Source organism: Alosa sapidissima, chromosome 4 (genome assembly GCF_018492685.1).
Source record: "Alosa sapidissima isolate fAloSap1 chromosome 4, fAloSap1.pri, whole genome shotgun sequence".
NCBI lineage: Eukaryota > Metazoa > Chordata > Actinopteri > Clupeiformes > Clupeidae > Alosa > Alosa sapidissima.
The window spans coordinates 26,342,634-26,370,401 of NC_055960.1; the positions used below are offsets into that span (position 1 = coordinate 26,342,634).

The following is a 27,768-nucleotide window of genomic DNA, read 5'->3' on the forward strand; positions in this document are numbered from 1 at the left end:
AGGAGAGCAGAGTAGAGAGCGTTCTTTAGCCAGGGGGGAAAAAGAAACGAGCCCAACCATTATAAACCTTTTAATCCTGATTTGGAAGGTCTTTTTCTGGTTTCTCTTTGTTAGCCGAGATTGTTACAATGTCATGAGCGTGAATCAAAGCGGAAAGGAAACAACCATGAAATTAGCTGAGATTACACACGGTGCTGAGAGTCACCGACGGTTCACAAATCATTGTGTGCAGTGGGCACGTATGAGAGCCTGTATGAGAGTGAGAGCAATAGAGAGCATATGAGTGTGAAACTGGGTGTGTGTGTGTGAATCATGGTGATGTGAGTGTGTGTGTGTGTGTGTGTGTGTGTGTGTGTATGGGTGTGGTGTGTGTGTTTGACTGTGTGTGTCTCTCTCTTTCTCTCTCTCTCTCTCTGTCTGTCTGCCTGTGTGTGTGTGTGAATAAGAGAGAAAGAGAGAGACAGAGAGAGAGAAAGAAAGAAAGAATAGGTGGTGGTGGTGTTTGTGTGGTGGGGTGAACGTGATAACAGCACTTGTCTGCTGATGTGAATGTGAATATGACTGTGTGAGAACATATGTATATGGGTGAGAGATTAATCTGTCTGAGCACATTTCACACTAATCCCATTAGGAGCAGTGATTATGTTATCATCAGCGGTGTCGGCAATGGCAGCAAAAGGGCGAGATGAAGAGTGAGGAAGAGGAGAGGCACACTCATCCCAGCCAGCCAGATGGCCAACAGCAAACAATCATGCGCGCCAACCCTCGTCTGGACACCTCACAGGTCCTTGATGGACTGCCCCGCTAGCCTGTTTATATGTTCCTCTGGTGATCTACAGCACTGGAACCGATGCCAAAATAAACCACTTGTATATCCTGTCACCTGTGAGGAGAGGTGGAGAGGAGGGTGAGGGTGGAGGGAAGGCCATGAGGATCCTCACTGGAGCATTTACACAATCCTGACCACAAAATAAATAAAAATCAGACGACAAATCACCAGAGCCACTGACAGAGTTAGCAAACATCCGTCGGCTGTCCAGTCGTTAGGAGGATTCAAGGCCCTTTGAGGCGGACAGAGAATGTGGGGAAGAATGCACAGGCTCCATGCCAAAAAGCGATGTCCTGAAACACACGCACTCTCCCCCACAGCTCTCTTTGTCCCCTATGTGTAGAGCTAACCGCTACGGTATGAGGGAATAATGAGAGATGGAATTTGGCTTTCTCATTACGCACATGCTTGTGTCAGGGGGAGCACAACGATATAGGTCACTGAAGATCTTCAGTTAGATTCACTCCTGCCCAGTGCAAGGCCCCTGTTAAATGGCGACCGCGCCTTTATAGTTACTGCATAATGACTGCGGAAAAACTGACCTGACAGTTTATGATCAATTACAATCAAGTTGACAAATCAAGTCGTTTATAACTCTTGGGTGGTGGTCAGGATTCATTCTTCGTCCCTTCCTGAGTAACTGGTAACAACTAAATGTATAGGATCTCTGTGTCACACTGGGGTACTGTGGACACTACAATGTTGTACTCACTGAGATACAGTTTCTCTACAGAGACAATAAAGTTACTAGCCAACTCTGATATAGCAGTCTGAAATGTACTTTTTTCTCAGATGTTTTTGTGTCCTAGTTTACTCTAATTCTCTGCTTCATTTTTGTGTTTTATTTATTTCATTCATTTAAACATCACTTTGCTCAGCAGACGTGCTTCATCTGTGCTTTATAAATAGACTCTGCCTGGGCAGTATAGTGACTAATGTTTTGAAACCACAGAGGGAAGGTCTACTTTAACTAAGACTGAGCAACTGAGAAGAGAGGAATCTACCGAGTCCTTGGACAGTTAGTCGACAGTTAGTTGACAACAAAGTTACTGTTGCAGCTCGGGAGCTCCTGGAGGGCCTTACACACACATACACACAGCCACCCACCCACCCACACACACACACACACACACACACACACACACACACAAATTCATACATCCCCATCACAGGGTCTTTCATCTGTAAAAAAACGTGTAAAAATGAGCAGGGCCGCAGGGGATTCCTGAGCGGGTGGAAAGGTGGTAATTAATTGAGCTCAAAGCTTCAGACATCAAATGGTAGTCACCGACGAGCGGGACCGCGGTGTGGAGCTCTGGCAGCTCAGGCTCTGACACACCAAGCCAGCGGTCACTATCTTTTTAATTGTCGCTCATCGCCAGAAATTGGCACCTTCATCTGATTCATCTGAAATTTGTTTCCGATTCATCGCAACAGTTTGGCACACAGGTCAGAAGTGTTTTTTAACATCTGAAACAGGATAAAGACATTTCCATGGCAGGGACAAACTAGAGGTTTGTGGTATAATTATATAGAATTCTGTCTGAATCACATTGTTCTGATGTACAGTGCTAAATGTCTGGTGAGTTGGTTGTATAATAGTCAGTATCACATGGGGAAGATAGGCAGCCAGAATAGGAAACACAACAGAGCAGGCCTGGGACCTGTAGAGATTTTTGAGGCAAAAATAAAAGCTTGTTAAAATTCATTGTTGCCTTGGTATTTTTGTCACACTGTATAATTCGCTCTAGCATACATCCCTCCGTAGACCAATAAATTCGGTTCAGGAATGCCAGGAGACCAGTGCATGCAGAGCACATCTGTAGCAGCATCCCTCCACAAATCCCCCCATCTGTATCCGAAGCCATCCAACTGTAACAGGGGGAACCAGGTCTAGCCATACCCGTGGAACTTTCAGTTGAGTTATCCCTTTTTCTGGATGACACCTGATAAACACACTGTCAGACACAAAACCACTGAAAGACCCCCTGCATCTGACCCAAGCCTCACTGCCTCCCTGTCTCCTTTGTGTGCTTCACAAAACACTTCAGTTCTTCCTGCAGCAGTGGAGTAGGTCAGTCTTGCCAGGCCTGCAGTCTGAATGAGAAAAGAGCTTTTTCCACTTAAGATGAGCAGAGAACGTTGCTATGCAAAGGTTTTGACAATCCACAGGACAGAGGCACGAGATGTCTGCAGTGTGGTTTGTTTTTCTTTATGGATCTGTCTGGGCTGGTCCTTCTGTATCTGCGTGTGTGTGTGTGTGTGTGTCAAACTGTCACAAGTGTGTGCATGTCTGTGTATTTAAATAACACTTGTGGAAGCAGAGTAAGGACAGCTGAGGCCTCTGAGTTACCTGCTGATCCTTCCCCTTAACCTGAAAGTGGAGACAGGTGATTTCATCCCTCATAAAACAACCCTTGTCCTCTCAAAAACTGACAGCATCCCCCCGAGAGCAGCCAAAACAATATTCATATTGTCCAATATTTGTGATAAAATCCAGAGTCGTTATCACGTTTACATAATTTCAGCACCCCTCAGGGTACGTCCTAATTCTGGAATGTTCCTGATGCTCTGCCATATTCATTGCACATGAAAAGATAAAGATTCCATATAATTTTAATAGTGTAGAGATATGCTCGGAATGAGTAGTCCTTTGTTTGTTTTTTTTGGTTGAGGTGTAGTTTGAATGCCTGCCCATGTTTGAATGCCTGCCCATAACAACCCCAATTATTGGGACTTGCCGAGGCTTTGTTGCTACACCTACATTTAATCTGGGCTAACATGCATTAATGTTCAGGCAGCACTAATTGATACATTATTCAAGAGATTTATTTGGTTTATTGTTACATTTTGACATTATTTATGAGATTCGGTGACAACCAACCAACTAAGCCCCCACCCCCCTATTTCTTGTCTTGTATGGACCACCTGTTTATACTTTGTATATCACATTGCACTTTTCTGCTTTTTTGCACTTCTCGTTGTCTTTGTACTTGTACTCTGCACAATGACAATAAAGTTGAATCTAACCTAATCTAATCTAATCAAATATAATCAAATCTAATTTCAGTGGCTGTTTCCACTTTCAACTGTATCCTAGTTGATACATGGTTTCAGTTTTGACCTGTTCACACACAAGGTTGTCAATAATCCCTAGACCCACTAAATTGGGAAAACCTCCATCATTTTAGTGCTTTAAGTTCAACGTTCATTGGCATTTACCACAAACCATATTTATAGGAAAATGTACTGATACATATTTATATAAAAATGCACTAATAACGTCAACAGAATTGAAAAGATACATAAATAGAACATAGATCATTACATGGAGTGTATCAAGGTCCTTCTCCTGGACCCTTGAAATTTCTTCACATAGATAACAGCCTGTGCAGTCATTTAATTACCAATGTAAAGGGCAGGAGTTACTAAATGGTACAGTGACTTTGTCTTGAAGTGTGGTCTATTGTCAGATGAAATGAAAATTGCGCTCTTTGGCTAGAAACACGTTGGGTGTGTTTGGCATGTATAGAAGAATGACTATACTGAAAAGAACCCCATACCCAATGAGAATTATGGTGGAGAGGCTGTGCTATTGTGGGGCTGTTTTTATTCCCAAAGGCCCTGGGAATCTAATTAAGGTGCATGGTATCCTGAACAACATGAAAAACCTGAACATTTTCAAATGAAAATTTGTCAATCTCTGACAAGACACTAAAAGTTGGTCATGATTGGATCATTCATCAGGTCAATGAACCAAAACTATCGTCCAGATCGAAACAAATATGGTTTACTGAACATAAAATCAAGCTTTGGCCATTGCCATCTCAGTCCCCTGATCTAAACTCCATAGAATAAAAAGTGGGGTGAGTTAAAGAGGAGAATGCACAAGTGTAGACCTAGGAATGTGGACGACCTGGGGAGATTTTGTAAAGACGAACAGTCTTAAATCTCTTGCTTTGTATTCTCCAACTTTATGGGGTGTCATAGGAATATTACAAGCTGTTCTATTGGCAAAGGGAACTTAAGAAGGTATTATAAGCAGGGGTGCCATAATTATGAGTAATGTGTTTTTAAAAAAAATATTTATTTCTTTATGAGATTTTCCTTTTTCTCAAACTAAATTTGCTTCCCTTCAAGGTTGGATTTTTCCTATTTTTTTCATTGTGAGATTACAATAAATCACCAACAGATTATTTTGTATACCTGTTTTTAATCAACTTTAGCAGAGGTGCCAATAATTCTGGAGGGTACTGTATCACCCCTCAGAATGTACTCTATTTATGTACTCATACTTGTATGTCTGTATGTTTTTCCTGTTTTCCTGAGAGCTGCCTGAGCATGCAATTGCATGGGATTTGCCAAGTCTCTCCTGGGCAGAGGCTTTTGCTGGCAATTACGTACAGCGCCTGAGGTATAAACAAGGCTCTAGCGAGTCTGGGTGGCAGTGAGAGAATCTAGACACGGCGGAAAAGTTTTTTCTCATTATTTAGGAGGTGGCAGAAAGAGCGAAGAAAGAAGGGGGATGTGATAAGGTTCATTATGAGGATAAGTAATAGGCATGGGCAGTTCGGTCAGAAAGAACGAATCCCGAAGGTGAACGACGAGAACTGATTCCCAAAACAAGAGAACTGGTTATTTTTAACATACAAAAATATGGTCACCTAATAAAAGATACAAACGAACAGAGCTTCATCTCCCTCGACCGTATATCGCGATTGAGTCTAAAACGTGAATGAGAGTACTACAGCAGGTAGCAACCGCGTTGCTATGGGTAAACAAATGATAGGCCTGGCTTTACTTACGTGCCTGCCTGCCAGCGCTAGAACTTGGAAAAACGCCATATGATTCTTACTGAATTCTATTCAGTATATTTATGAAAAAAGGCACTTTTGTGCTTAATATTAAGCTTCATATTTATATAAATGATGTAACACACCATATGAGACGGTGTTTTAAAGGATATTTGACTTAAGACAACCAATACGGTGCTCTAAAGCATATTTTGACTTAAGGAACTGAAAGAACTGAAAGAACGAATCAAACGAACGATTTGTGAAGGTGAAGGGAACTGAAAGAACTGATTCCGGGAATAGAATCATTTGGCCCATGCCTAATAAGTAAGTATAAGTGTAAGTATAAGTATATATACTCTTTTGATCCCGTGAGGGAAATTTGGTCTCTGCATTTATCCCAATCCGTGAATTAGTGAAACATACAGTGAACACACAGTGAGGTGAAGCACACACTAATCCCAGCGCAGTGAGCTGCCTGCAAAAACAGCGGCGCTCGGGGAGCAGTGAGAGGTTAGGTGCCTTGCTCAAGGGCACTTCAGCCGTGCCTACTGGTCGGGGTTCGAACCGGCAACCCTCCGGTTACAAGTCCGAAGTGCTAACCAGTAGGCCACGGCTGCCCCTATGAGGATATCAGCAATTTATCTTATGCACACATAGGGCCAGATGTACATTTGCGAACGTAGCGTTATCAGCGTCATGGACACACCGCAGATTGCGAACGCTGTCAGACCCAAGTTTCCGTCGTACTTATCAATCGTTCAACGCTTAGTGTAAACTGTGCCTTTCTCAGCCTTTCTCCGCCCATAAACGCAATTTACGAACGTCCACAACTGAATTGCAGCGCCTACATACAAGCGCAGTTGAATGAAGTTAACTGATGACAACATTAAAAAGAATCAAATGTTTAGCGATCATGAAATAATACCATACATGATAAGATGTAAACAAGCAGAGAGATAATGAAGATCAGTAGTTCTACTCAAACTACTTGTGCACGTAGGCTATGGATGATTGGTCAAATCTAGCAAGTAGGAAAGTTTAAGTGAATGACGTGAAAGTGAAAGTAAGACATTCGAAAGGCCAACAAAAGTTAAGGTTGCTTTTGGTAGTACAAATACTTTCACCACAAAAAATAAGTATTTAGGCGCAGAATAGACGTGCGCTTTCAGGAGCAGTCTTTGTACATACCGCGGAATACATAATTAGGTGCTCTTTACTCTTCCCCTCCCATCTTTTTACGCTAAACTCCCACTTTCCCCTGGATCCTCCCATGAATGCATACCGGTATGCATGACATGACAAACGCAATCTGCCACTTTCAGCTTCCGACAGGCAGTTTGCGCTTTTACATCATTGCGGCCTGTTTGTACATAAGCAAAAGGAAGAAGGAAAGACAGAGTGAGAGAGGATGAGAGAGAGAGAGATCAGAAGACAAGTCACACCTGTTCCTGTCTCCAGATGTGACAGAGAGTGAGGAATGCAAGATGTGCCTCTGGTGATCCTACGATGACAAGGAAGCAGCTGTTCCCCGCCTTTGTTTGCTTTTAAACAGTCACATATATTTATTCTAGCACCTTCAAACCTCTCCTTTCTCCTTTGCCTTTCTTCATCTCACTTCCTCTTCGACACGCCTTTTGTTAAACCAGCATTCTCTCTCTCCCTCTCTCTCTCTCTCTCCCTCTCTCTCTTTCGCTTCCTCTCTCTCTCTTTTTCACACTAGTGAGAACTCACATTCTGTTCCTCTTGTTTTTTCTTTGCTGGCTCCTAAAGTGGTGTAGAGGAGATTATCAGTGTGCATGTACTGTCATGTCATGTGCTCATGTGCTGGTTGGAGGGAGGGGGTGTACATGCATGTGTGTGTGTGTGTCTATGTGTGTCTGTGTGTGTGTGTGTGTGTGTGTGTGTGTGTGTGTGTGTGTGCAGGAGTTTCCCTGAGGCAGTGTTTTCCGCCAGACCCCATCCCCTACATCTACCTGTCTTACCTGCATGGCTTCCATCAGCACATGAGAGTTTCCTGGGTTTAAACTGCCCTGTGGCTGAGTGCATGACATTATGGAGACACAGTGTGTGTGTGTGTGCGCGTGTTTGTGTGTGTGTGCATGTGTGCATGTATGAAAGACTCTTATTTTGTTGAGGGTGTGGTGCCCTCGTGTGCAGACTCACATTAGTTTTCAGTATCCTCATGTTAGTAGTATTGCCACAGTGTTGGTGGAGTTCATGCAATTGTATAAATACTGAGCGAGTTTGCTGCCTATTGCCTTCAGTCTGAGTCTGTCCTTGTTTTCCCGGTCAAATCGAACATAGAAGTGGTTCAGCTCGTCTGGGAAGGAAGTAGAGGAGGGTAGGGAAGAGTTGCATGGGGATTTGTAGGTGATTTTATGTAGGCCGTGCTCTTCAATCCTTTTCTTGTAGGTGTGTTTGGCCCTAGATATTCCTTTCCCCAGGTAGGATCTGGCTGGCCTCTTGGTCTCCCGACCTGAAGGCTGCATCTCTAGCCTTGAGGAGAAGGCGAACTTCTCTGTTCATCCAGGGTTTCTGGTTAGGGAATGCATGCATGCGTGCGTGCGTGCGTGCGTGTGGGTGTGTGTGTGTTTGTGTGTGCATATGTGCATGTGGGTGTGTGCCTAGCAATGAACTGAGTGACTTTCTAAGTGAGAAAGAGTTGACAGTGGTTGACAGAGTATGTTGGCCCATGACTCAATGACTGAATGATTGACGAAGCACTTTCTTCTTGTTCTCACTAACTGCACACTCTCCCATTTCCTGCTGGCTGACACGCAACTCCTCATCAACACCTTTAAATGTTTGTGCGTGCGTGCGTGCGTGCGTGCGTGTCAGTGTGTCTGTGTCATTGTGTTTGTGTGTCTGTTTGTTTGTGTCTGCATGTGTTGAGTGAGACTGATGAGTGTACTGTGTGTGTGTGTGTGAGAGAGAGAGAGAGAGAGAGAGAGAGAGAGGGAGAGAAAGACAAAGACAGTATCCTAGTTAATTCTGTGGCACTCTCATCATGTTCTTACTGGCTCTCCACTTTTGTGTTCTCAGCTGAAGCAGGTATCACTTGGTGGTGATCCGCCTCTATTTGATTTACAGTACATTCCTTTCATACTTATTCAGATCATGACAAACTGAAGAGGTCTATTTCAATGCTCCCTGGCAGCAATGCTCGCTGGTGACAGAGGAAATAATTAATACTGTTTCAATAGTTCATTCAGTTTCAATATATTTTCAAAGTAATGGTGGTCTTGTCACTGACTTAGTAGAACTGTACCAGTGAGTACAGCGGTCTTATATACCAAATGCGCTTTTGCCTAGGTTTGCATTTGTATTACTGAAGATATGTAAGGTGGGCGTATACTGACAACTGATCATTGTAAAACATTTAGCTACAGTAATAGTACTCCATAGTATTCACTGTGATGCATGATAATGATAATTTTGGCAGTGACCTGTAATCAAATTAATATATCATTATTATAATAAGTGGCTCTCACTCTTAGTAATGTTGCAGAAATTGTAAATGCATATTTGCAGTATACAGTATGCTTGCTTTGCTAGATGTTACTCAGAATGTGTCTCCCAGTTCATTGCGTCACACTGTGTGTAATTGCTTTGCTGTGTTTGTAGATTAATAAGTCTGAGGTTTTTCTCAGTTGCTTTGGTGCTTTTCTCAAATTTGTATAACAGTTAGTGCATTTCTCAAAACAATTTGTGCAAACTGCACCACATAGTGTGTTGCCTGCAAAAGAGTTTATCTGGCTCAAAATGCTTAGTCTATGTCTCAAAAGCAAGTATTTTGATTGCAGAAAGTGGATATGTTTCAAAGTTTTACTGTTGACAGACATTGAGTATAAAGAAAACAAAGGCTTTTACAGCACTGTGCAAAGGGAAAATGACAAATACAGTAAAACACCCCTTGGCCAGAGCAAAGCCAGATTTACTGTATTAGTAAAACTTTATAGAATCTGACATTCCTGCCTGTCAGGTCACATACTGTATCTTCTGTCTATTGCAGTTTTTGTCAGTCGCTTTGATACATTTCTCAGATAAAAACTGAAATTCTCAAAACTGCTTGTTGAAACTCTATATAATCTTCTCTTGTAACTTGTCACTTGTCATCACTTTGAAAAAACAGCACTTTAAAAAAACAATACTGTTGTATCCTGCATTTATGAATCCGCCACTAGGGTGCAGTAGTATGAAGTTACATGCAGGAGTTCACTGAGAGACATGTAGTTTTGGAGAAGAATAAAAAGAGACATGTGGACTTAACAATATGCTGTTGCTGAGTTTCTATATAGTACCCCAGTGAGTGAAATATAAAAAATACTTTAGTTAGTACATCAGTGCAACTGTGCATGTGCATAGACAAATTTTCTCCTCTCCACCACACAGATGCACACATATACATGCACAATGTACACACGCATGCACACACAAAGACACACACATACAAACACACACACACACACACACACACACACACACACACACACGCTTACTCACACAGACAGTCAGACAGACACACACACGCACACACTTACTCACACAGTCAGACAGACACACACACGCACATATATACACACACACACACACACACACACTTACTCACACAGACAGTCAGACAGACACACACACGCACACACTTACTCACAGTCAGACAGACACACACACGCACATATATACACACACACACACACACACACACACACACACACACACTTACTCACACAGTCAGACAGACACACACACGCACATATATACACACACACACACACACACACTTACTCACATAGACAGACACACACACACACACACACACACAAAGCGCTTTCAGACATAAGTGTAAGACCGGAGGTTCTGCCGATGTTAAACGGTGGGGCCGTAGGCTATATCTGAACGACATAATCGGTCATATGGAAGTCCGAATTTAGCCGGTTGTTCTACTACTCCCCCCCCTAGTATTTCCTCCGGACATTATGTAAATGTGCTGTGTCTGAACGAGGCGTAGAACATGCGGTTAAAATTCACACCTAGTGAGAGGGCGTGTTGGTGACGTTTCTTTCGTGCGTCCATGTGGTTAGATCTGACTTAAATGCCAGTGTTATGATGGAGTGGCATAGTGCTGTCCAGAAAATCTCCGACCTGGAAAGATGCAGACATCACGGAGCTATTGTCCACGAGGGCATACAACATTTTGATAGAACACATGAAGGGAACGGCACGTTGTAGCCTACAACTGCATGGCAAGGCCAAACGAATTCAAAAGACTGAATCATAAGCAGAAGTGAAAAGGCAGTAGCCTACAGCGACGTCGTTGACGACAATAACAGGAGTATTTAATAAATTGTTAGCCAACACGGTTTTCTGTTCATTGATAGCCTTCTCATGACCTCACAGCTGAGCTCGCTGATATTTGTTGAGCAATATGGCTAGAGAAAATGAAAACGAAGAAAACGCAACTTTGTTCCTAGCTCCTTACGTAAATGCAATAGATACATGAGAGGATGCTTTTGGAAAAAATAAACCATGAAAAAACGAACAACTTCACTGTAATGTTAGTATTTTGTTTGTTGCTTAAAAACCTTGTATGATGGCCTTGAAGACTTGAGTTAGCCTACTGAATTGGCTGGTAGCCTACCATAAAGTTTGTGCATGCTCTCTCTCCAACGCAAACCCGATTTGGGGTTCTATAGCCAATTAATTCTGGTACATAACGTTGAAAACAGATAAATGTATTTATTCGAACCACACATACAAATACTGTAGGTCAATTTCAAGTGGGCACTTACGTGACTAGCCTACTTCAAGTATTAGCCTACGGACAATAGATTTCTCTTCTTTAGGCTACACTTTGTTAGCCTGGCTAGCGCCACCACTTCTCAATGAGACGTGGTCTGGGAACCAAACGTTAATTTTCTCATATTTGAAAAAAATGCCCAAATCCGTTTATTGGGTGCCACGGATGTCTATCAAATGCGTCTGTGCATAGCTCATCATCGTCTTGCTTTCCCCCTTGTTCTGTGATTGGTCCCCTATCTCAGGCGAAAATTTGCTCCATGGTCTCCAGGCTGCCTTAGCAGCGTGAATCAAATCGCGTGCAAGGCAGCATGGGAACACCCAGGCTAACACTTTGTAACATACCTGTCAACACTCCCGTTTTTCCCGGGTTTCTCCTGTATTTCAAGGTCATCTCCCAGCACCCTCCCGTTTTGTTATTTCTCCCGGAAAACTCCGTAATTTGCATGGCCATCAAACTTCATTTTAAAATAATTGATGCATTCAGGTTGCCAGATTGTGTATGAAATACACCCTACACATACACAATCACTTAGTTTCAATTTCAACCGTTTTGTCATAGGCTTAAACCTAGCAACCCAAAACCCAAATAAGGAAGCGGGTGCCAACTGCGCAGCCTGAGTCTCGTCATAAGCAAGCGGGCTAGATGAATGCATGGCCTACTCCAGAACTAGCTGTTGTGAAATTGTTGGGAATTTAATTGATTAACACATCACATAAACTGTTATTGAGTGTTGTTGATACACTGAACTTGTTCCCTCGGAGCCAAATCTGACAGCAAGCAGCTTTGGAGTTTTGGAAGTAGGCTGCAGGCAGGCAGCTGGTGGATACATAACTGCCATGCGTAAGGTAATGGTAAGGTAAAAGCAACGACCGAAATGCAGTGTTGAAACACATATATGAAACGTATTAAATATGCAAACACAGATCCGGTATAAATACTGACCCCCCCCCCCCCCCCGAAAAAAAATCTCCCGTTTTTGGAAAGCTAAATGTTGACAGGTATGCTTTGTAAACAAAAAGCAGCTGTGACAGGCAGCGGCCGCATATATTCTGCGTCATATCTCGCATCTTGTGAACTTTACAAGCCCCCACCCCTCATTCGACAACCACACGGAGATTCTGTAATGTGCGTGTATGTCGTTCACACATACATCCGTATTAGGTCAGTATAAGGTCCGCAGGTTAGCATCATATCTGAATCATCCGAAGGGTAGGACCTCCGTTTGACAAACCATATACTCCGGAGGTTATATCTGAAAGCGCTTACACACTCACAGCCACTTAGGAGACCGTCGCCCCCGCTGGGTGCTCCATGGCCTTGTTATCCACAACGCAGATTAATTTTTTCCATCTCCTCGGCGAGAGGGAGATCCAATTTACCTCCCCCAGGCTTCGGACTATAACCTCCTGCGTGTGTCCAGGGACTCTCACAGAGAACTGGCCTGCCAGCACCTGGATCCAAATGAAAAGCCCTCATTCAGACTAACCAACACATCATCTGCAAGAACACCGCCTGAGTGTGGCTGGAGGACACAGGGGGGAAGTGGGGGGAAAGATTGACAGAACAACACAATAACAACCATAACAAAAGAAAAAGAGACACACTGATCTGGATTTGGAGGGGAAAGTAATCAAGGAAGGAGTGAGCTTAGAAGGAGAAGAGAACTGAGCGTGGCCAGAGATTACGTATGCCTGTGGTATGAAGCTCCCCCCAACCCAGCCACCCAGTCACCCAGCCAGCCAGCCAGCCTGCGCTCTCTACGAGGGATGGAGAGGAGATGCAAGCGGGGGTAGGGGAGAGTGGGTGCAGCATAGATTCCATTGTGATCGCAGGCTCAATTTGGGCTCCTAAAGCACTAAAGGAAAATAGGCAGAGTGTGGAAGAGTGAAGTGTGGGGGTGGAGGGAGCAAGCTCAACGCATTGAAAAGAATAGGTATGAAAGTATTACATGTAATGGACAGGATAGATAGATATATATAGATATAGATATATAAATTGATATATAGATTGATAGATAGATTGACTGAAAGAAAGACAGACAGATTGTCAGACAGAAAGACTATCTGTCTACCTGACTCACTGAGTTATAGAGAGAGGAATCAATAGCATGAGACAAATAGAGCCATGCAGACAGTCAGGAGGACTGCACTGACTGATGAGTGGACGATACACAGACAGGTAGACAGCGACAGAGAGAGGGAGGGAGGGAGATGCATGCTGCCCTTATCCACTCACATGTGTAAAGAGTTGTGGGTGCCGAATACAACAATGATGGTCATTTTCTCTGTTGGGAAATTGGACACTAGAGTAGGAGAGAGAGAGGAAAAGAAAGAGTGAAATAGTGGAAAAGAGAGTGAGAGAGAGGGCAGAGGGCGACGACTGCACATGGGCCAGAAGGGGCAGATACATTTTGCAGGGGGGTGGGGGTGGTAGAGAGAGGGATGGAGAGAGAGTTGAGGGAAAGATGGGAAGATGGATATATATGGATATATGTCTGTGTGTAATGGAATGAATGTGTCTATTCTATGTTTCCTATGTGTTTTTATGATATTCCTATCAGTGAGACCAAAGATCATTTTCATGCAGGCATGACAATAAAGTACATTCTATTCTATTCTATTCTATTCTATTCTATTCTATTCTATTCTATTCTATTAAACAAGGACACACCTCCAGACCTTCCTCCTTTAAACAAGGACACATCTCCAAACCTTTCTCCTTTAAACAAGGACACATCTCCAGACCTTCCTCCTTTAAACAAGGACACGTCTCCAGACCTTCCTCCTTTAAACAAGGACACATCTCCAAACCTTCCTCCTTTAAACAGGGACACGTCTCCAGACCTTCCTCCTCTCTATCACATCACACCCACCAGCTAATTATGCACATTCAGACTGTATCAGAGACAGACAACCATGCCAAAGCTGAATATCACTGAAGCAATTATACGCCTTAAGAAGTGTATATAGGTGCATCGCTAATGTTAGCATTAGCAAACCTAGCTGACTGGTAATGTTACCACTGACTGACTCTGAGAGTTAGACTACTTCCCGTGTCATAGAGAGGCCAAAGTTCAATTATATTAAATTATAAATTATATTTAAAAAATCACAATATATCAACTTGCTTACAGTATGACAATATATTGCAATATATGGAATTGTAGCCCCTGCATCATGCTCTGTATCATCACCAGATATTGCTGGCTTGCGTAGCCTATCCGCAGCCCCACTACCCTGTCTACAAGCCTGTGCAGCCTGTGTGACACTGTGTGGTTGTGTGTCAGACTGCCCAGGGAGGAGCAGACGGGTGGCACGTTGAGACAGACTATCAGAGCTGATTGGCTCCACAGTTGGGCCCGTGGCATGGGGGGGGGGGTAAAAATGAGCACTGATTGTGTTTCAGATCTCCACATCATCCCCTCCATTGTGTGGTGTGGTGGGGTGTCATTTTTCCATCCGCTCTCTTCTTCCTCACACTCTCCCTCTTTGGCAACTCGATTGCTTAATTGTAGCCCGGTGGGTTAAGCAGGCTCTTCAACGAGAGCTGGTTTAATTATCGGCCATTACAGCAGGGTTTTTTTCCTATGTCAAGTTCCCCGTGAGGGCTTTTCTCTTTGGTCCTAACCGAGAAGCGTCAGAGAGAAGCGCGTGTGGAAGTGAGGTGATTAATGGTGATGATTAACCGCTGATCGCACCACACCCTGCTGCTGCACTCTTCCTGCTGCTGCAGACTTTAGAGGGGAGAGTGAGTGAAGTCTTTTATGCTAATGTGTGGAGAATTCATCCGTGTGCCATAGATTTCAGAGCCATACGGTGCTATGCTAGTGCTATAATCGGAGATGATCATCGCAAAGGGATATTCACTCAGTCAGACACACACACACGCACACACACACACACACACACACACACACACACACACACACACACACAAACACCACATACAATATAATAAAAAACACACATATAGACCCATTTACAGAAGGACCAGAGATAAACAAAAATTCACTCTAAGACAAACACAATCGAAAACCCATAAACAGATGTGTGCATTCAAAATGTGTGCATTCAAGCAGAAAGTGCTCACACAGACTCACATCCATACACAAGTTTAATAAAAAAATTCACACTTCTGAGCACACATATACTCGGACAGCTGCACCCCAGAAACACAGATAAATCAAAAATCCCAGACACTTGCGTGGACAAACACCTACAAGCACACACACAGACAGATCCGAAAACACACAGAAAACACAAATGTAATGAAAAACATACCAACATACTAACAAACACACACACACAAGAGCAGACACACATCTGCCAAGGGGGCAGGTGGCAAAGTGTGCAACCGAAGACCTTTTTACTATGTGAACAGAGCCCTCCTCTGAGTCACACAGACAGTTGTCTCCCCAGTTCAGGGACCGTTAAACACACATGTGGACTGCAGTCACACAGATTTCATGGAAGCAGAAGAAGAACAGAGACAAAACACCATGCACCATTCTCTCTCTCCCTCCCTCTCTCTCTCTCTCCCTCCCTCTCTCTCTCCCTCCCTCTCTCTCTCTCTCTCCCTCCCTCTCTCTCTCCCTCCCTCTCTCTCTCCCTCCCTCCCTCAGGCTCATGATGTTGTTCTTTTCTGCCCGCACGAGAGTGTCTGAGCCCCGGCACCATTATGGAGATGTCATCAGAGCCCATTGTGTTGAGCTGATAGAGTAATTGGCAAGAAAATGAGGGGATGAGAGGGAGGCTGTGAGAGAAAAAGAGAGAGAGAGAAAGAGAACATGCATGTGTTTGAGATGAAGGAAGATTGGGTGGAACGAGGGAGATACAGAGAGGGAGACAGAGAGAGATGGAGATTGACTCAGTTATATTGACATGTTTAGAGAAAGCGCGATTAGAGCGAGAGATATTGGAAAAAAAGATTTAGTGGGGTGGAGAGAAAGAAAAATAAGGATATTGTACTGTATGCTTTGGCGACACTTTCTTTATGAATTGTCATGCCAATAGAGCTTTTTGAATTGAGTTGAACTGAGAGAGAGAGAAGGAAAGATGGAGGGAGGGGAGAGTGATGAGGGAGGGATGCAGTAAATCAAGAGAGCAGTGGAGCGACACGTCTAGCACTTAGCCCCAGAAATGGAGTCTGATGAGTCAGAGAACACATGATCCAAATGTGGCTAGTCAACTGTGAAGACCTGTGGCCTCCGGACGTTCAATTCGTAATTCAAATTCAGGTGCATTACACACATACAGTATACTCCCATAAGTTGTGGTTCAGGCCAGCTACATCTGGGTTTCTCAATTCTGTTTCATACAAGCTGCTTAGCTCAAGGAGGATTTTGCTGAGTAATAGCATAACAGGCACTACCTTTGACCTTTAAAAGGTTAGCCCTTTTAAGTTTAAGTTTGTTGACAGTTACAGGAGTGCACTGTTGATCTAGTTCAAATCTTATTATAGGGTCAGGTTCTCTCAACATAAATATGTCAAAAGCACTCTCTCTCTCTTTCATCTCTCACTCTCCTATTTACACACACTGTCTTTGTCTGTCAGTCTGTCTGTCTGTCTTTTCATATCTCTCTCTCTCTCTCTCTCTATCTCTCTCTCTTTCTTCTATTGCACTGCTCTGCTTTTCCTATGTGGGCCATGTTGAGTGTCACTTCTTTCTGCAGTCCTTGAAAAGGAGCCCAGATTGACGTATTTCAGAGAGCCAGATGCTCTGGGTTATGGGGCTGACAGCTGTGGTCTTACGAAGCGAGACCAAGCCACCACACACACACACACACACACACACACATCCTATCCTCAGCACCACCACCCGTTTCAGTTCCGGCCACTCATGCACCTCGTCTGCATTGCACACTTCAAACAGCTCTCTAAGTCGGGGTGTAATCCAGGGAATGTGAGAGCAGGACTCAGTCCAGCTTGGTCCATGTGTGGAGCACAGGCCTTCTGCACGAGGAGTGGTGGTGTGTAAGTGCTGAATGCATTGACACACTCTCAACACCTGCATAGGAGACTCATTAAAGGCTGTCTTACACCTCATCTAATTAAAGGGGGATTTGAATTCCCTTCATTGCAACTAAACGTTACTATCTCTTCATGATGTTTAACAGCTTTCATTATGAACAGATTCACTTTCTGATATTGAAAGGCATTCATCATCACCAATTTGTCATGGATTTTACATGTTTAGGTACCATGCAGTACAGAGTGAATGTATTTTGTAAATGTATGTATATATGTATGTATAACTGTATAATCAAATGGATGCATTTGATGTATACCATGTATCATGTATGTTTACCCACTCTATGGACATTATCACTGCATTATCAGTGTTATGGAAATATGGGTTTTATTATGTGTAATACAGCAATGTATATGCATATACCTCATCTGACTGTATGCACTGACTGTACATGAACTGCATATGCATCTGTATGAATGTGAAGGCTCCGCTGTATGAGGGCCGATGGTTTGTTTCAAAGCTGGATGCGTACAGCCCCCACAGCGCTGGCTATATTTATGACTCTGCGTGCGTGCGTGTGTGAGCTGGCCTTTGATTTGTGTGTGAGTTTTGGTGAGGACTTTGGTGGATATTTCTGCTGCTGATTTACAGGAGAGGATGAAAGAGGAACGAACAGAGCAGCTGCAGCGGTTGATAAACGTTCAACAGCAAGAATCCACCTAAATGGGGACAGGGGTCTCTGATAACCGAATGCAGTTTTGGTCAACAGTATTTGTGTGTGTGTGTGTGTGTGTGTGTGTGTGTGTGTGTGTGTGTGTGCATGTTCGTGTGTGTTTGTGTGTGTATATTTGGTCAACAAGTTTGGATCCATTATTGGAGTGGTTCTAATTGCTTTTCATTATGAACAAGTTGCTTCAATGTGGATTTAATTTTTAAAGCAATTTGATTGTCCTCAGGATAGCTACCATTTACTGTTGTCAATTTAATATTTTTCCCTTTTGTTTATATGGGTTTATTTCTCTGTTCCTCTCTCTGCTATTTTGTCTAAGGTCAGCATGTGTAATTGGGTCCATCCCATGCTTTACACATCACTGATCTCTTTACCTTTTGTACAGGGTTCTTACAGTGTGGCTAATAATCATCACCATCATTACCAGAAAATGTCTGGTCTTTTTCCATTTCATTTTGTTGCCATGGCGAGAGCCTCGTCGCCATGGTGACAAATCAGTATGTGGTAGTTGTGGGACAGGGCACTTTTTAACATTTTTAACATTTGATTTTCCTAAGCTAAGGTCCCAGTTCTAGGCTGCTAAACTCCCATTCAAAAAACTCTTTGACAAGAGCTGCCATCATTTTGCTTTCATAACACATTTGGTTTATCTAGCACCGACCTGCATAGAATACCAAATGGGTCTAGTCTACCGATTGCTTCTCTCAGGTTACAGCACTGCAGATGCTTCGATTATTTTTGTTGTGGTGACCTGAGTGCATCTTTTTCAGGTGTATATGTGGTGCCTGAAAAAAAAAGAAAAACAGACGCTGTGCATTAGCATACTGTTTGAGCAGGCATCCTCAGAGGCCCTGGCCTTCTGTTCAGACATTTGTGCAAACAGCATTCTTGTCAGCCGCCTGCTCATGTGACATATACACACACTTAACCAAGTGTCCAGACACCCTGCGCTGAATGGGGATTCAATTGACGATGTGTGCCCAACATCAGACTTCTTTTCTTTTTGAGTCCTGCAATCGCAATCACGTTTCACATCTTGTAGTGTATAATACGCCTCATCAATCACTGATTTGATTAAAAGATTTCTATAATCTCCATTTTCCTGTCGATATGGAGGAAATGTGTACCACAAGACCCACCGGAACTTCCCCTGAGGCCAAAAAATAGCTCCTGAACCACTAGCTTCTACTGTGATATTCTTGTATAATACCGTACATTCATCAGCGTTTGGTATGGGCGACTGTCGTGGTGAATGTCCCAGAAAATGGCTTCCCACCAACACAGCTGCCACCAGTAATTGAGTAAATACATCAGAAAATGGCATTAGCATGCTGCTGCTTCAGAAGACAAAGAAGATGGGCTTTCTGACAGTCATAAATATGTAATAGCACTACGCGTGTCCATTTACCCTATTTTTTGTGCCGCCTGTGGAATGTGATGCTGTGTGGTGACATGTTTTGGAGCGACGTGGTTGGCAGCGGACGATGGAGCTCCCGCAGAGTTGTGAGCACCTGGAGATAAGGAAAATGGCCTCCATAGGACGGTGAAAGGTGATGAGCACAACCTCCAGGAAAGATTAGGGGGAAACAAAAACGCATTTAATGTCTGATAGTAGCCTTCACCCAAAACTAAAAGGCTCCAAAAAAGGTTTTTGAATGTACCCAATATTTTTTATTTGGTCTTTTTTTTATTAGTTGGTCACTTTTTGTTTCGTTTGTTTTGTTTTGTTGTTTTCCTTTTTGAAATGTGAGTCACAGATCTTCATTCGCTTCAAAACAGAATAACTTCAGTAAGTTTCTCTTATTTTACTGGTTTCTCTTTAATAACATTCATCTAGGTAACAGTGACACGGACCTGCTACTATGATAATCAGAAACATAGAAGTCACACGAAAATTAGTGCATACATATTAACAGCATCTGGAAATTCACAAGCATAGATGTTTACTTACTCAGATGAAATCATTTAAAGGAAAATTCTGTTTTTTAGCACTTTAAGGCCCTTTTCTGGAGGGTGGTCTACTAGAGTGGTGGTCACCGACATTTTGACGATTGGTCCTGTCTCGACTTTTCTGACTCGTTTTGAATCGCCTTTGACTTCTCAGGGTGGCTGGCAATGGGCATACTGTAGTAGGCTACTCAAACATGTCCAAAAACAACCCCTAAACGTTCGTTTTCAAAACTGTGCAACTCACTGAGTGGAACGGTGTCACACTGTTCGCCAACAGCAACATCCATCTTATTTGTTTTCAAGTAGCAGGGAATTCGAGCCAAACCGTTGCAACTCTGCCATCAATCATTATGTTAAGCCCACCTAACGACTCTATACACAATTTCATTGGCCTGATTGAGTTTCGATTTCTGGAGCTCACAAGCCAACGGAGAGTTGCTAGACTAGCTAGGGGCGCGTCTAGATTTCTAGGCTAACTTCTGTCCTCAATCCGCTCGATCTGGAAAATTACCACCAGAGGGTTCCTAATGCTAGTTGTTCTGAGGCTGAGTGCCTGAGTCTGTGTACTCAATTCTGGATCACGACATTTGAATCACACACTATATTCAACACATCCTCCACATTCCTTTAACGACACAAACACCATTTCTAATGATGTTTACAAGTGACTCTCAAATATAAAACAAATCTAAACCAACCTCTTGGAAACTGAGTCTTAAACGTAGATTTATCATACTGAAACATAGCATACTACAGACATATTGTGCTCTATTTTGACGTACAGTAACTCCACTCTAACTGCATCCATCCCTGAGCACCTCTCGCGAGCTAGCATGGACTAATTCACTAACATTAATTAATTTACATAATTCGTAAAGCTGGAAATATTCATATACTCAAAAGATAGCATCAGCATGATAATGCCTTCTCACTATCCCCAAAATAAAACTCATAGTGAGCAGCATAACTAGTGGCTATAAATACCTTATGGCAATAAAGTTGTTATGACAGGTATGTAGAGTAGATATAACTTAGGGATACAAATGCACTATTTTTTCTTCTCCTGCCGCTGCTGTTGTAAATGCGACGTGTTCGTGGTGTAACAAGATTCCGTAGTTTTCACAGCATTATTGCTGTTTACTGAACAAATGCCTACTGCATATCTGTATGCAATCATGGCCACATTGCCGTACCGTCATCAACACTGTGTCTGACCAGTGAAAGTACACTTTCAGAGATTATATAAATGCCTCATAAGAGCTCACTGAACTGAAAGAGCAAGTACAAGAGTACAATTCCACTCTGCAATGTTTTAGTGCCACTTTAATATGGTGTTTCTGAAAGACCTTAAAGCTTTGGAATAAAGTTCTATATCTGGTGTATCACACAGCTACATACTAAGCCTACTGCCCATAAGCAAAGCAAGTCAGCACTATTTGTTCTAGGTCACCATAGGCAGACCCTCAAACGGATGAGATTTGTGAGTCCACCCCTTTTTAGGCTGCTGAAATGATTGTTGAAAATGCCAGAAACTTCATCAGCATATTACAGTATCATGGCCCATTCGTATAGTACATAACCTAGTGAGTTACACTGTAAGTTGAGTGACACTCTTACAATGCATCCTTTTCAGCTCTAGTGATACAGTGCAACCTTAGTTTCATATGTGCTCATTTTTTCTTTCCTTAAAATGAATATTGAAAATTGACAATTAAAGTTAAATAAATACATAAATAAGGTACAAAAATACAGTATTTATATTTAAAATACATTTACACCCACAGCTGTAGACTACTCCATTGGTCATAAACGAGATTGCAGGAACTCAGTACTTTTCTACGCAACGATATCCTTTTCTGAAGCAGTGCTTCCCAAACTGAACAGAAACAAACTACTGAAGCTGTTAGATAGTAGGCCACTGGATGGAAATAAATAAAGAACACTTTATACATAACATTAGATGGACATTACTTTTGGTGTACTGTGTGCTTGTGAAAGTCCTTCTTTCCCTTCTGATACTCCTGCTAAGCACCCCTCTCCATTGTTCTAACACGGAAAGAGACATAGACAGTACATTTCCCAGGGGAATTTTGCTAAGCTACACTGACCTCCAATTTCTAGTTAAAGAATCACAGAGTCTGTCGGATGGATAGAAAGTTGCATAAACACATCCTCCTCTCATCTCCTGTCTTATTAAAGATTGTCCAAGCCTAACCTTTAACTGGGTAAATATTGCATCTGTTCAATGACAAACAGACATGCACCTCAACCTTTTTTAGTCCAATTAGATTGTGTGTATGGGTTTCCAATGTATATCAAATTGTCACTAATATCTTTAGTAAGCCAGGACCTGAGACTAATGAGGTTGCTGTTATGATTTGAGATAAGGCGACTCTAGCATATAACCTGCTTCCAGCCTGGTAGGTGAAACATACCTGCAGATGTGGATGTGGAAATGGAACGACACAGCTGAGGTACAAATGACCGGCCTGCCCTTAAGGGTGTGAATCATCTACATAACTAGCCTCTGTGAACGTGCCAAAACACGTCTGTCTAGCCCGTTTGCAAATAAATAAAAAAGAGATCATCTAGGCCTGCTGAATTTCGTTATGAACTGAAGATCTATGGTGTACTTCTCTGAGTGCATAGCCGAACGTTGGTATTAGCCTGTCATTTATGTTGAATCACACTGAAACACACAGCCTGCCTGGCATCACCATTTACTCTCCCGCTGGCAAAGTGCATCGATCTAAACAAAGTACCGTGTTAAAACAATAGGATGGGTGCTTGTCAAAACGCACAGTCCCCAACACTGTGAAAACCTGTTAGTGATGTTTATATGATGCTCCTCAGAAGCTGACCTTTGACCACTGAGGTCACCTCCCCACTGTGTGTGTATGTATGGGTGTGTGTGTCACACCCAGGCACGCAGGTCCCCACTCCACCCAAAGCTGCGGCCGCGGTACCAGGCGCTATTGATTGGCTGAAACAGCCAGAATAGGCGGAGCCGGCGAAGCAACCCACAGAAGGTTGCTGCAGCAACCACCACCAGCGGTGACATCATGACAAAGCCAAGGATGATAAGAGCAGAACAGCTGTTGTCGTCAAGGTAATGACATAGGGCAGAGGGGGACGCCATCACCTGTGGAGGGGAGAAGGTGGTTAAAGTTGGTTTAAAGTCTGTGAGTGGTGTGTGTGTGTGTGTGCGTGTGTGTGTATGTGCGTGTGTGTGTGTGTGGGTGTGTGTGTATGTGTGTGTGTGTGTGTGTGTGTGTGTGTGTGTGTGTGTGTGTGTACACTACTCATATGTACCTTTGCTGACAGACAAACGCATATGTATTTATTTAAATAGTTATGTTTCTGAATCTGTCTTTGTGTGGCATTGTGTGCAAGTGTTTGTAAGTGTTGGTGCAGGTTTGTGTGTATTTGTTTGTGTAAATGTTTGTACTGTGTGTTTACATATGTGTAGGTGTGCCTCTGTGCCATCATACTGGGTGTGTGTGAGACCGTGCGACAGAAGGTAACAGTGTGTGACAGGCTCCTGTCCTGGCTCCCTCCTCATGTTAGATAAGATACAGGCCCCTGAGCTGTCAATAACTCCCCCCTGAGTTGTCAATCACCTGCCAGCTCCACACAATATCAGAGCAGGAGGGAGAGGGGGGGGGATGGAGGGAGAGAGAAGGTAGAGAAAGAGAGGGGGGCTGGAGAAGACAGTTGGGGAAGAAAAACAGAAAAGAAGACAAAGACACAAATGCTGAACAACAGAAACGGAAAAAGAAGGTGCGGAGGACAATGCTGTCAGAGACAAAACAGAGGCTGGAAAAAAGATAGATGAAAGCATAGCGTAGACAAAAGAGATTCAAATAGGGAACAAGACAATGAGTAGAATATTAAGAGAAAGTATGAGCTGAACCATAAAACTCCTAGCCAATAGCGTAATAGGGGCAACACAACACAAATGATATACTGCATGAAGCACCCATAAATTACACATAGCTGGAGGACTAATGTGCAGATATATCATAGATATCGTCCGGCTGTAATGACCTTCTAGACAAATATACACAGATTAAAGAATGTTTACACACACATACTCATATACTACACACACACACACACACACTTTGGGAGAGCAGGAGGAGAAAGGGAGACAGAGCAATAAATAGAGACAGAAAGAGAGAGAGAGCAAGAGAGAGATATACAGATAGACGAAAAGCAAGGTAGAGAAAGAGGGAGGGAGAGGGAGAGAGGAAAGAGAGTGTAAATGGGTGACAGGCTGAGAGAGAGAGAGAGAGAGAGAGAGAGAGAGATGGAAGTGGAGCGAGCGAGAGATTCAGGTGGAACACAGGGATCAAAGAGCTCCTTACATGTGGCCATTTTACGTGTCAGCATTTCTCAGAAGCATGCCATAACCTCCCTCAGCCCACATCACTAGGGAGAGGCTTAATCACCCCCTCCAACCAGCCTCATCAGCACACCTCAGACAACTGTGCGGTGCCACACATCCTTCCTGCTCTTTCCCCTGTGTTGGGCCCGAGGGGCTGGCAGTGCCGATTGCCAAAAAACTTGGATTGTTTGTTTTGAGCTCATTCAGACAGCGCTATGGGTCAGGTCTGCACAGACACCCCGCACAAGCTTGTACAGAGCTGCGGGCCCTGATAGACACTCCCTCGAGTTGTGTTTGAAGGGCCCGGCCCAAACACACTGAATGATTAATGTGTGATCCTGACAAAAGTCCCTCACTGTGTCTGAAAAGAAACTTGGTTTGCGACCTTTTGGGACTGTAGCTTCAATTTTAATTTCAACTGTGGCTCATTGAGTGCATTTTGTCTAACAAAATGGGAATTGTAAGTCAGTGGATCAAAATAGCTCCATTTGATCTGTCCATTAGCCAAATATGAAAGAAAATATTATCTTGTGTCACTTTTTGTATGACCTTCCCGGCTCTGTGACAAGAGTTACATGGAGTGCTTCCCTGTGCAGAGTGGTCTGCCTTTGTGTTGAGTGAACTCATGTGTGGCTGGTGTTTCATTTAAAACTATTGGCTTTATGCTGATAGTCCACCACAGCTCAGACCAATATAGCCTTGCTGCTCTAACAAGACAATAAAATAGACACAGTCCAGCCTGTTTGGAATTACCTTAATATAAAAGACTATCAAGAGCTCTAGCCAACTAGCATAATTGTAAACAAAGCCAGCAGGTTGCAGCAAATGAGATAATGATTGTGCTGCTTTCTCCAGCAGTGGGAGACTATCATTGGGGTCTATAATACACTTAAACTGCTTTTACGTCTTTACAAGGATTATTTTAGGTTGTGTGGTGCCCTTGTTTACTCTGGCTCTGAATGATGGTTGTGTTTAATGGGTATGTAAGGCAACGGATGGCACATAGTCAACTCTGAACGTCTCACCCGCGAGTGGCAGAGAAAGCCTGCGTAAAGCAGCAGTGCAGCGGGAAGCAGCACCATGGCGAAGACGGTCGCCAGCAGTATCACACATGTCACGGCCAGGCCCACGTTCCATAGTACCAGCCACGCTCCGAACACCAGGCAGCCGCACCGACTCCGGCGGCCGCCCCACACGCTGCCCTCGCAGTGCGCTGTGGGAGGGGGAAGCATGCGGACCCCCTCGGCCATGGCGAACTCATCTTCTTGGTCTCTTTCGTCATCACCCACGCCACCGTCATCCAAATCCGAGTCCACGCCACACATCCTAGTATATACAATACATACATACAAAACACAGGAAGAAATTACATCTGACTGGTAGACTATGAGACGCGGGAATATAATGGAACAAGCGCACAAGGCGTAATGAGAAAGAATAAAATGGTAAAATACAGATTGCTAACTTGCTGCCATCGGACTACATTAGGCTTTTTGAGAAAGCATGAGTGCAGAGAAATGGAGATTCATGGGATGGCACTGCTAGCCGGGGCGTTTACAGAAAGAATCAATTCCTCCTACAGTTGAACCGGGTCAAAACAACTACAAAGGTATCAATGTCGTCAAACATCTTGAAGTAGTACCCAGAAGCTTTGCACCTCTAGCAAGTTACCTGTAACCTATGTAATGGCGATTCCAATACATTTCAACCAGGTAAGTCAGATATAGACCACATATGATAAATACATTCGGTTGGGTTAAGGTTTAGTTTGAAAACATGGGTGCATAAAACATTTTACGCATGGCAAAATGTCATTACGCACAGAATTACATGGCTTTTGGGAAGTCATGCTTTGGACATAAGATGTTTCACAGTCTTAAAATATGAAAGGTAAATATTGGTTTTGATGATTAAGTAATGATGAATCAAAATGACATATTTCACTGAAGCCAATTGATTGCGCAAATCGATCCGATCCTCCGAGGTTCTGATAGATCTGTCACTCGAAATTCAATTATTAGAGCACCTCTGGTTTTCTTCTTCAGAGCTGTGGCACCACCAAAACGTAACATCTCAACATGTCATTTCATTCTTTTGAGGAGTATTTTTATCATCATCCCGACCACCCATCGTGCCAAAATTTATTACAAACTGTCATTTTTAAATTAAAAGCAAATCTATCACGATAAAAGTAATATATATATATACAGAATATATAATATATATATATATATATATATATTATGTTGTGTGTTTTTAGCCTATAACTTTCCTTTGCATTACGAAAACTGCTACATACCCGCTGATGTTGTTGCCGGAAAAAAGACCTCGGATTCCAGTAATGCGCTCGGTTTGCTTTGAATTCACAATATTTCCAGACACGCGCGGTGTTATAACAATATTGCTGTTGCAGAATGTCACACACCTCTAATGCCTTGTTACCGATATAAGCAGTCCGAAATTTGCCAGCGTGCGTCTCTCTCGCTCACTTGCTTTCTCTCACACACACACTTCACTTCTCTGTCCTCTCGCTGCCGTACTCTCTTGCTGATTCTCTCTCTCCCTGTCTATCCCTGCAGCGTGGCTCTGCGAAATAAGGGATAGAAAGAGAGAGCGAGAGAGCCTGAGAGATACAGAGAAAGAGAGAAAGACCCTGGTCACCACAATAAGAAATTCCCACCATTTTCATAAACATCTCTCTTCCTGAGTAGTCTTTTATTACCAACAAGAGATTATACTGAATGACCACTCATGTGAGTAATAGGGTAATTTGTTTTCTCAATAATTATGCATTCCCCCCTCCCATTCCAACCCAATCCAGATGATCTGTCCTCTCTAATCCCATGTGGCATCTGAAACAAACAAGTGAAAAATACAAACAGAATAATTAAAACAGCACTGCATTCATCCTTTGTTTTATTATTTGACCTCCTTGCCAGTGACACCCCCCCCCCAAGACACCCAAAAATGCCTGTAGTAAAAGGCAAACCTTATTAAGGCTGTGTCCAATTCACTGCCACCACTGCAGAACTGAATCAATAAACGGCGGAATCAAATATGCATCACAGCTGAGGTGGCACCAGGGAGGAGGTGGTGTCGCAGGAGGGAGGGGGATATAGGGGGAAGATATATTATACATTATACATAATACATTACGGTCCCTAGAAGGAATGGACCTGTCGCTGGGTGTCCATCTTAGGCAACTGCAACCGGGCAAGGACAGGTAGTGAGTGAGCAGAAAAAGGAAGAGAAGAGAAGAGGGAGAGAGAGAGAGCCACAGAGAGAGGAGAAAAGAGAAGAGGGGC

General features: G+C 43.2%; 1 protein-coding gene across 2 annotated transcripts; it reads right to left on the minus strand.

Annotated features, from left to right (window-relative positions):
* Nucleotides 1-21,383: 21,383 nt before the first annotated feature.
* LOC121706624 (transmembrane protein 88) lies at nt 21,384-27,270 on the minus strand. 2 transcript variants are annotated; one of them, XM_042088525.1, is made up of 3 exons: nt 26,889-27,270; nt 25,489-25,789; nt 21,384-23,218 (listed from the first exon to the last, which is right to left on the minus strand). In XM_042088525.1, the coding sequence occupies exons 2-3, from the start codon at nt 25,786-25,788 to the stop codon at nt 22,991-22,993; spliced, it is 528 nt and encodes a 175-aa protein (XP_041944459.1). In that variant the 5' UTR covers nt 25,789; nt 26,889-27,270; the 3' UTR covers nt 21,384-22,990. The 2 variants fall into 2 exon arrangements, with proteins under 2 accessions (XP_041944459.1, XP_041944458.1); XM_042088524.1 differs by having other exon boundaries at nt 26,763-27,268.
* Nucleotides 27,271-27,768: the final 498 nt, after the last annotated feature.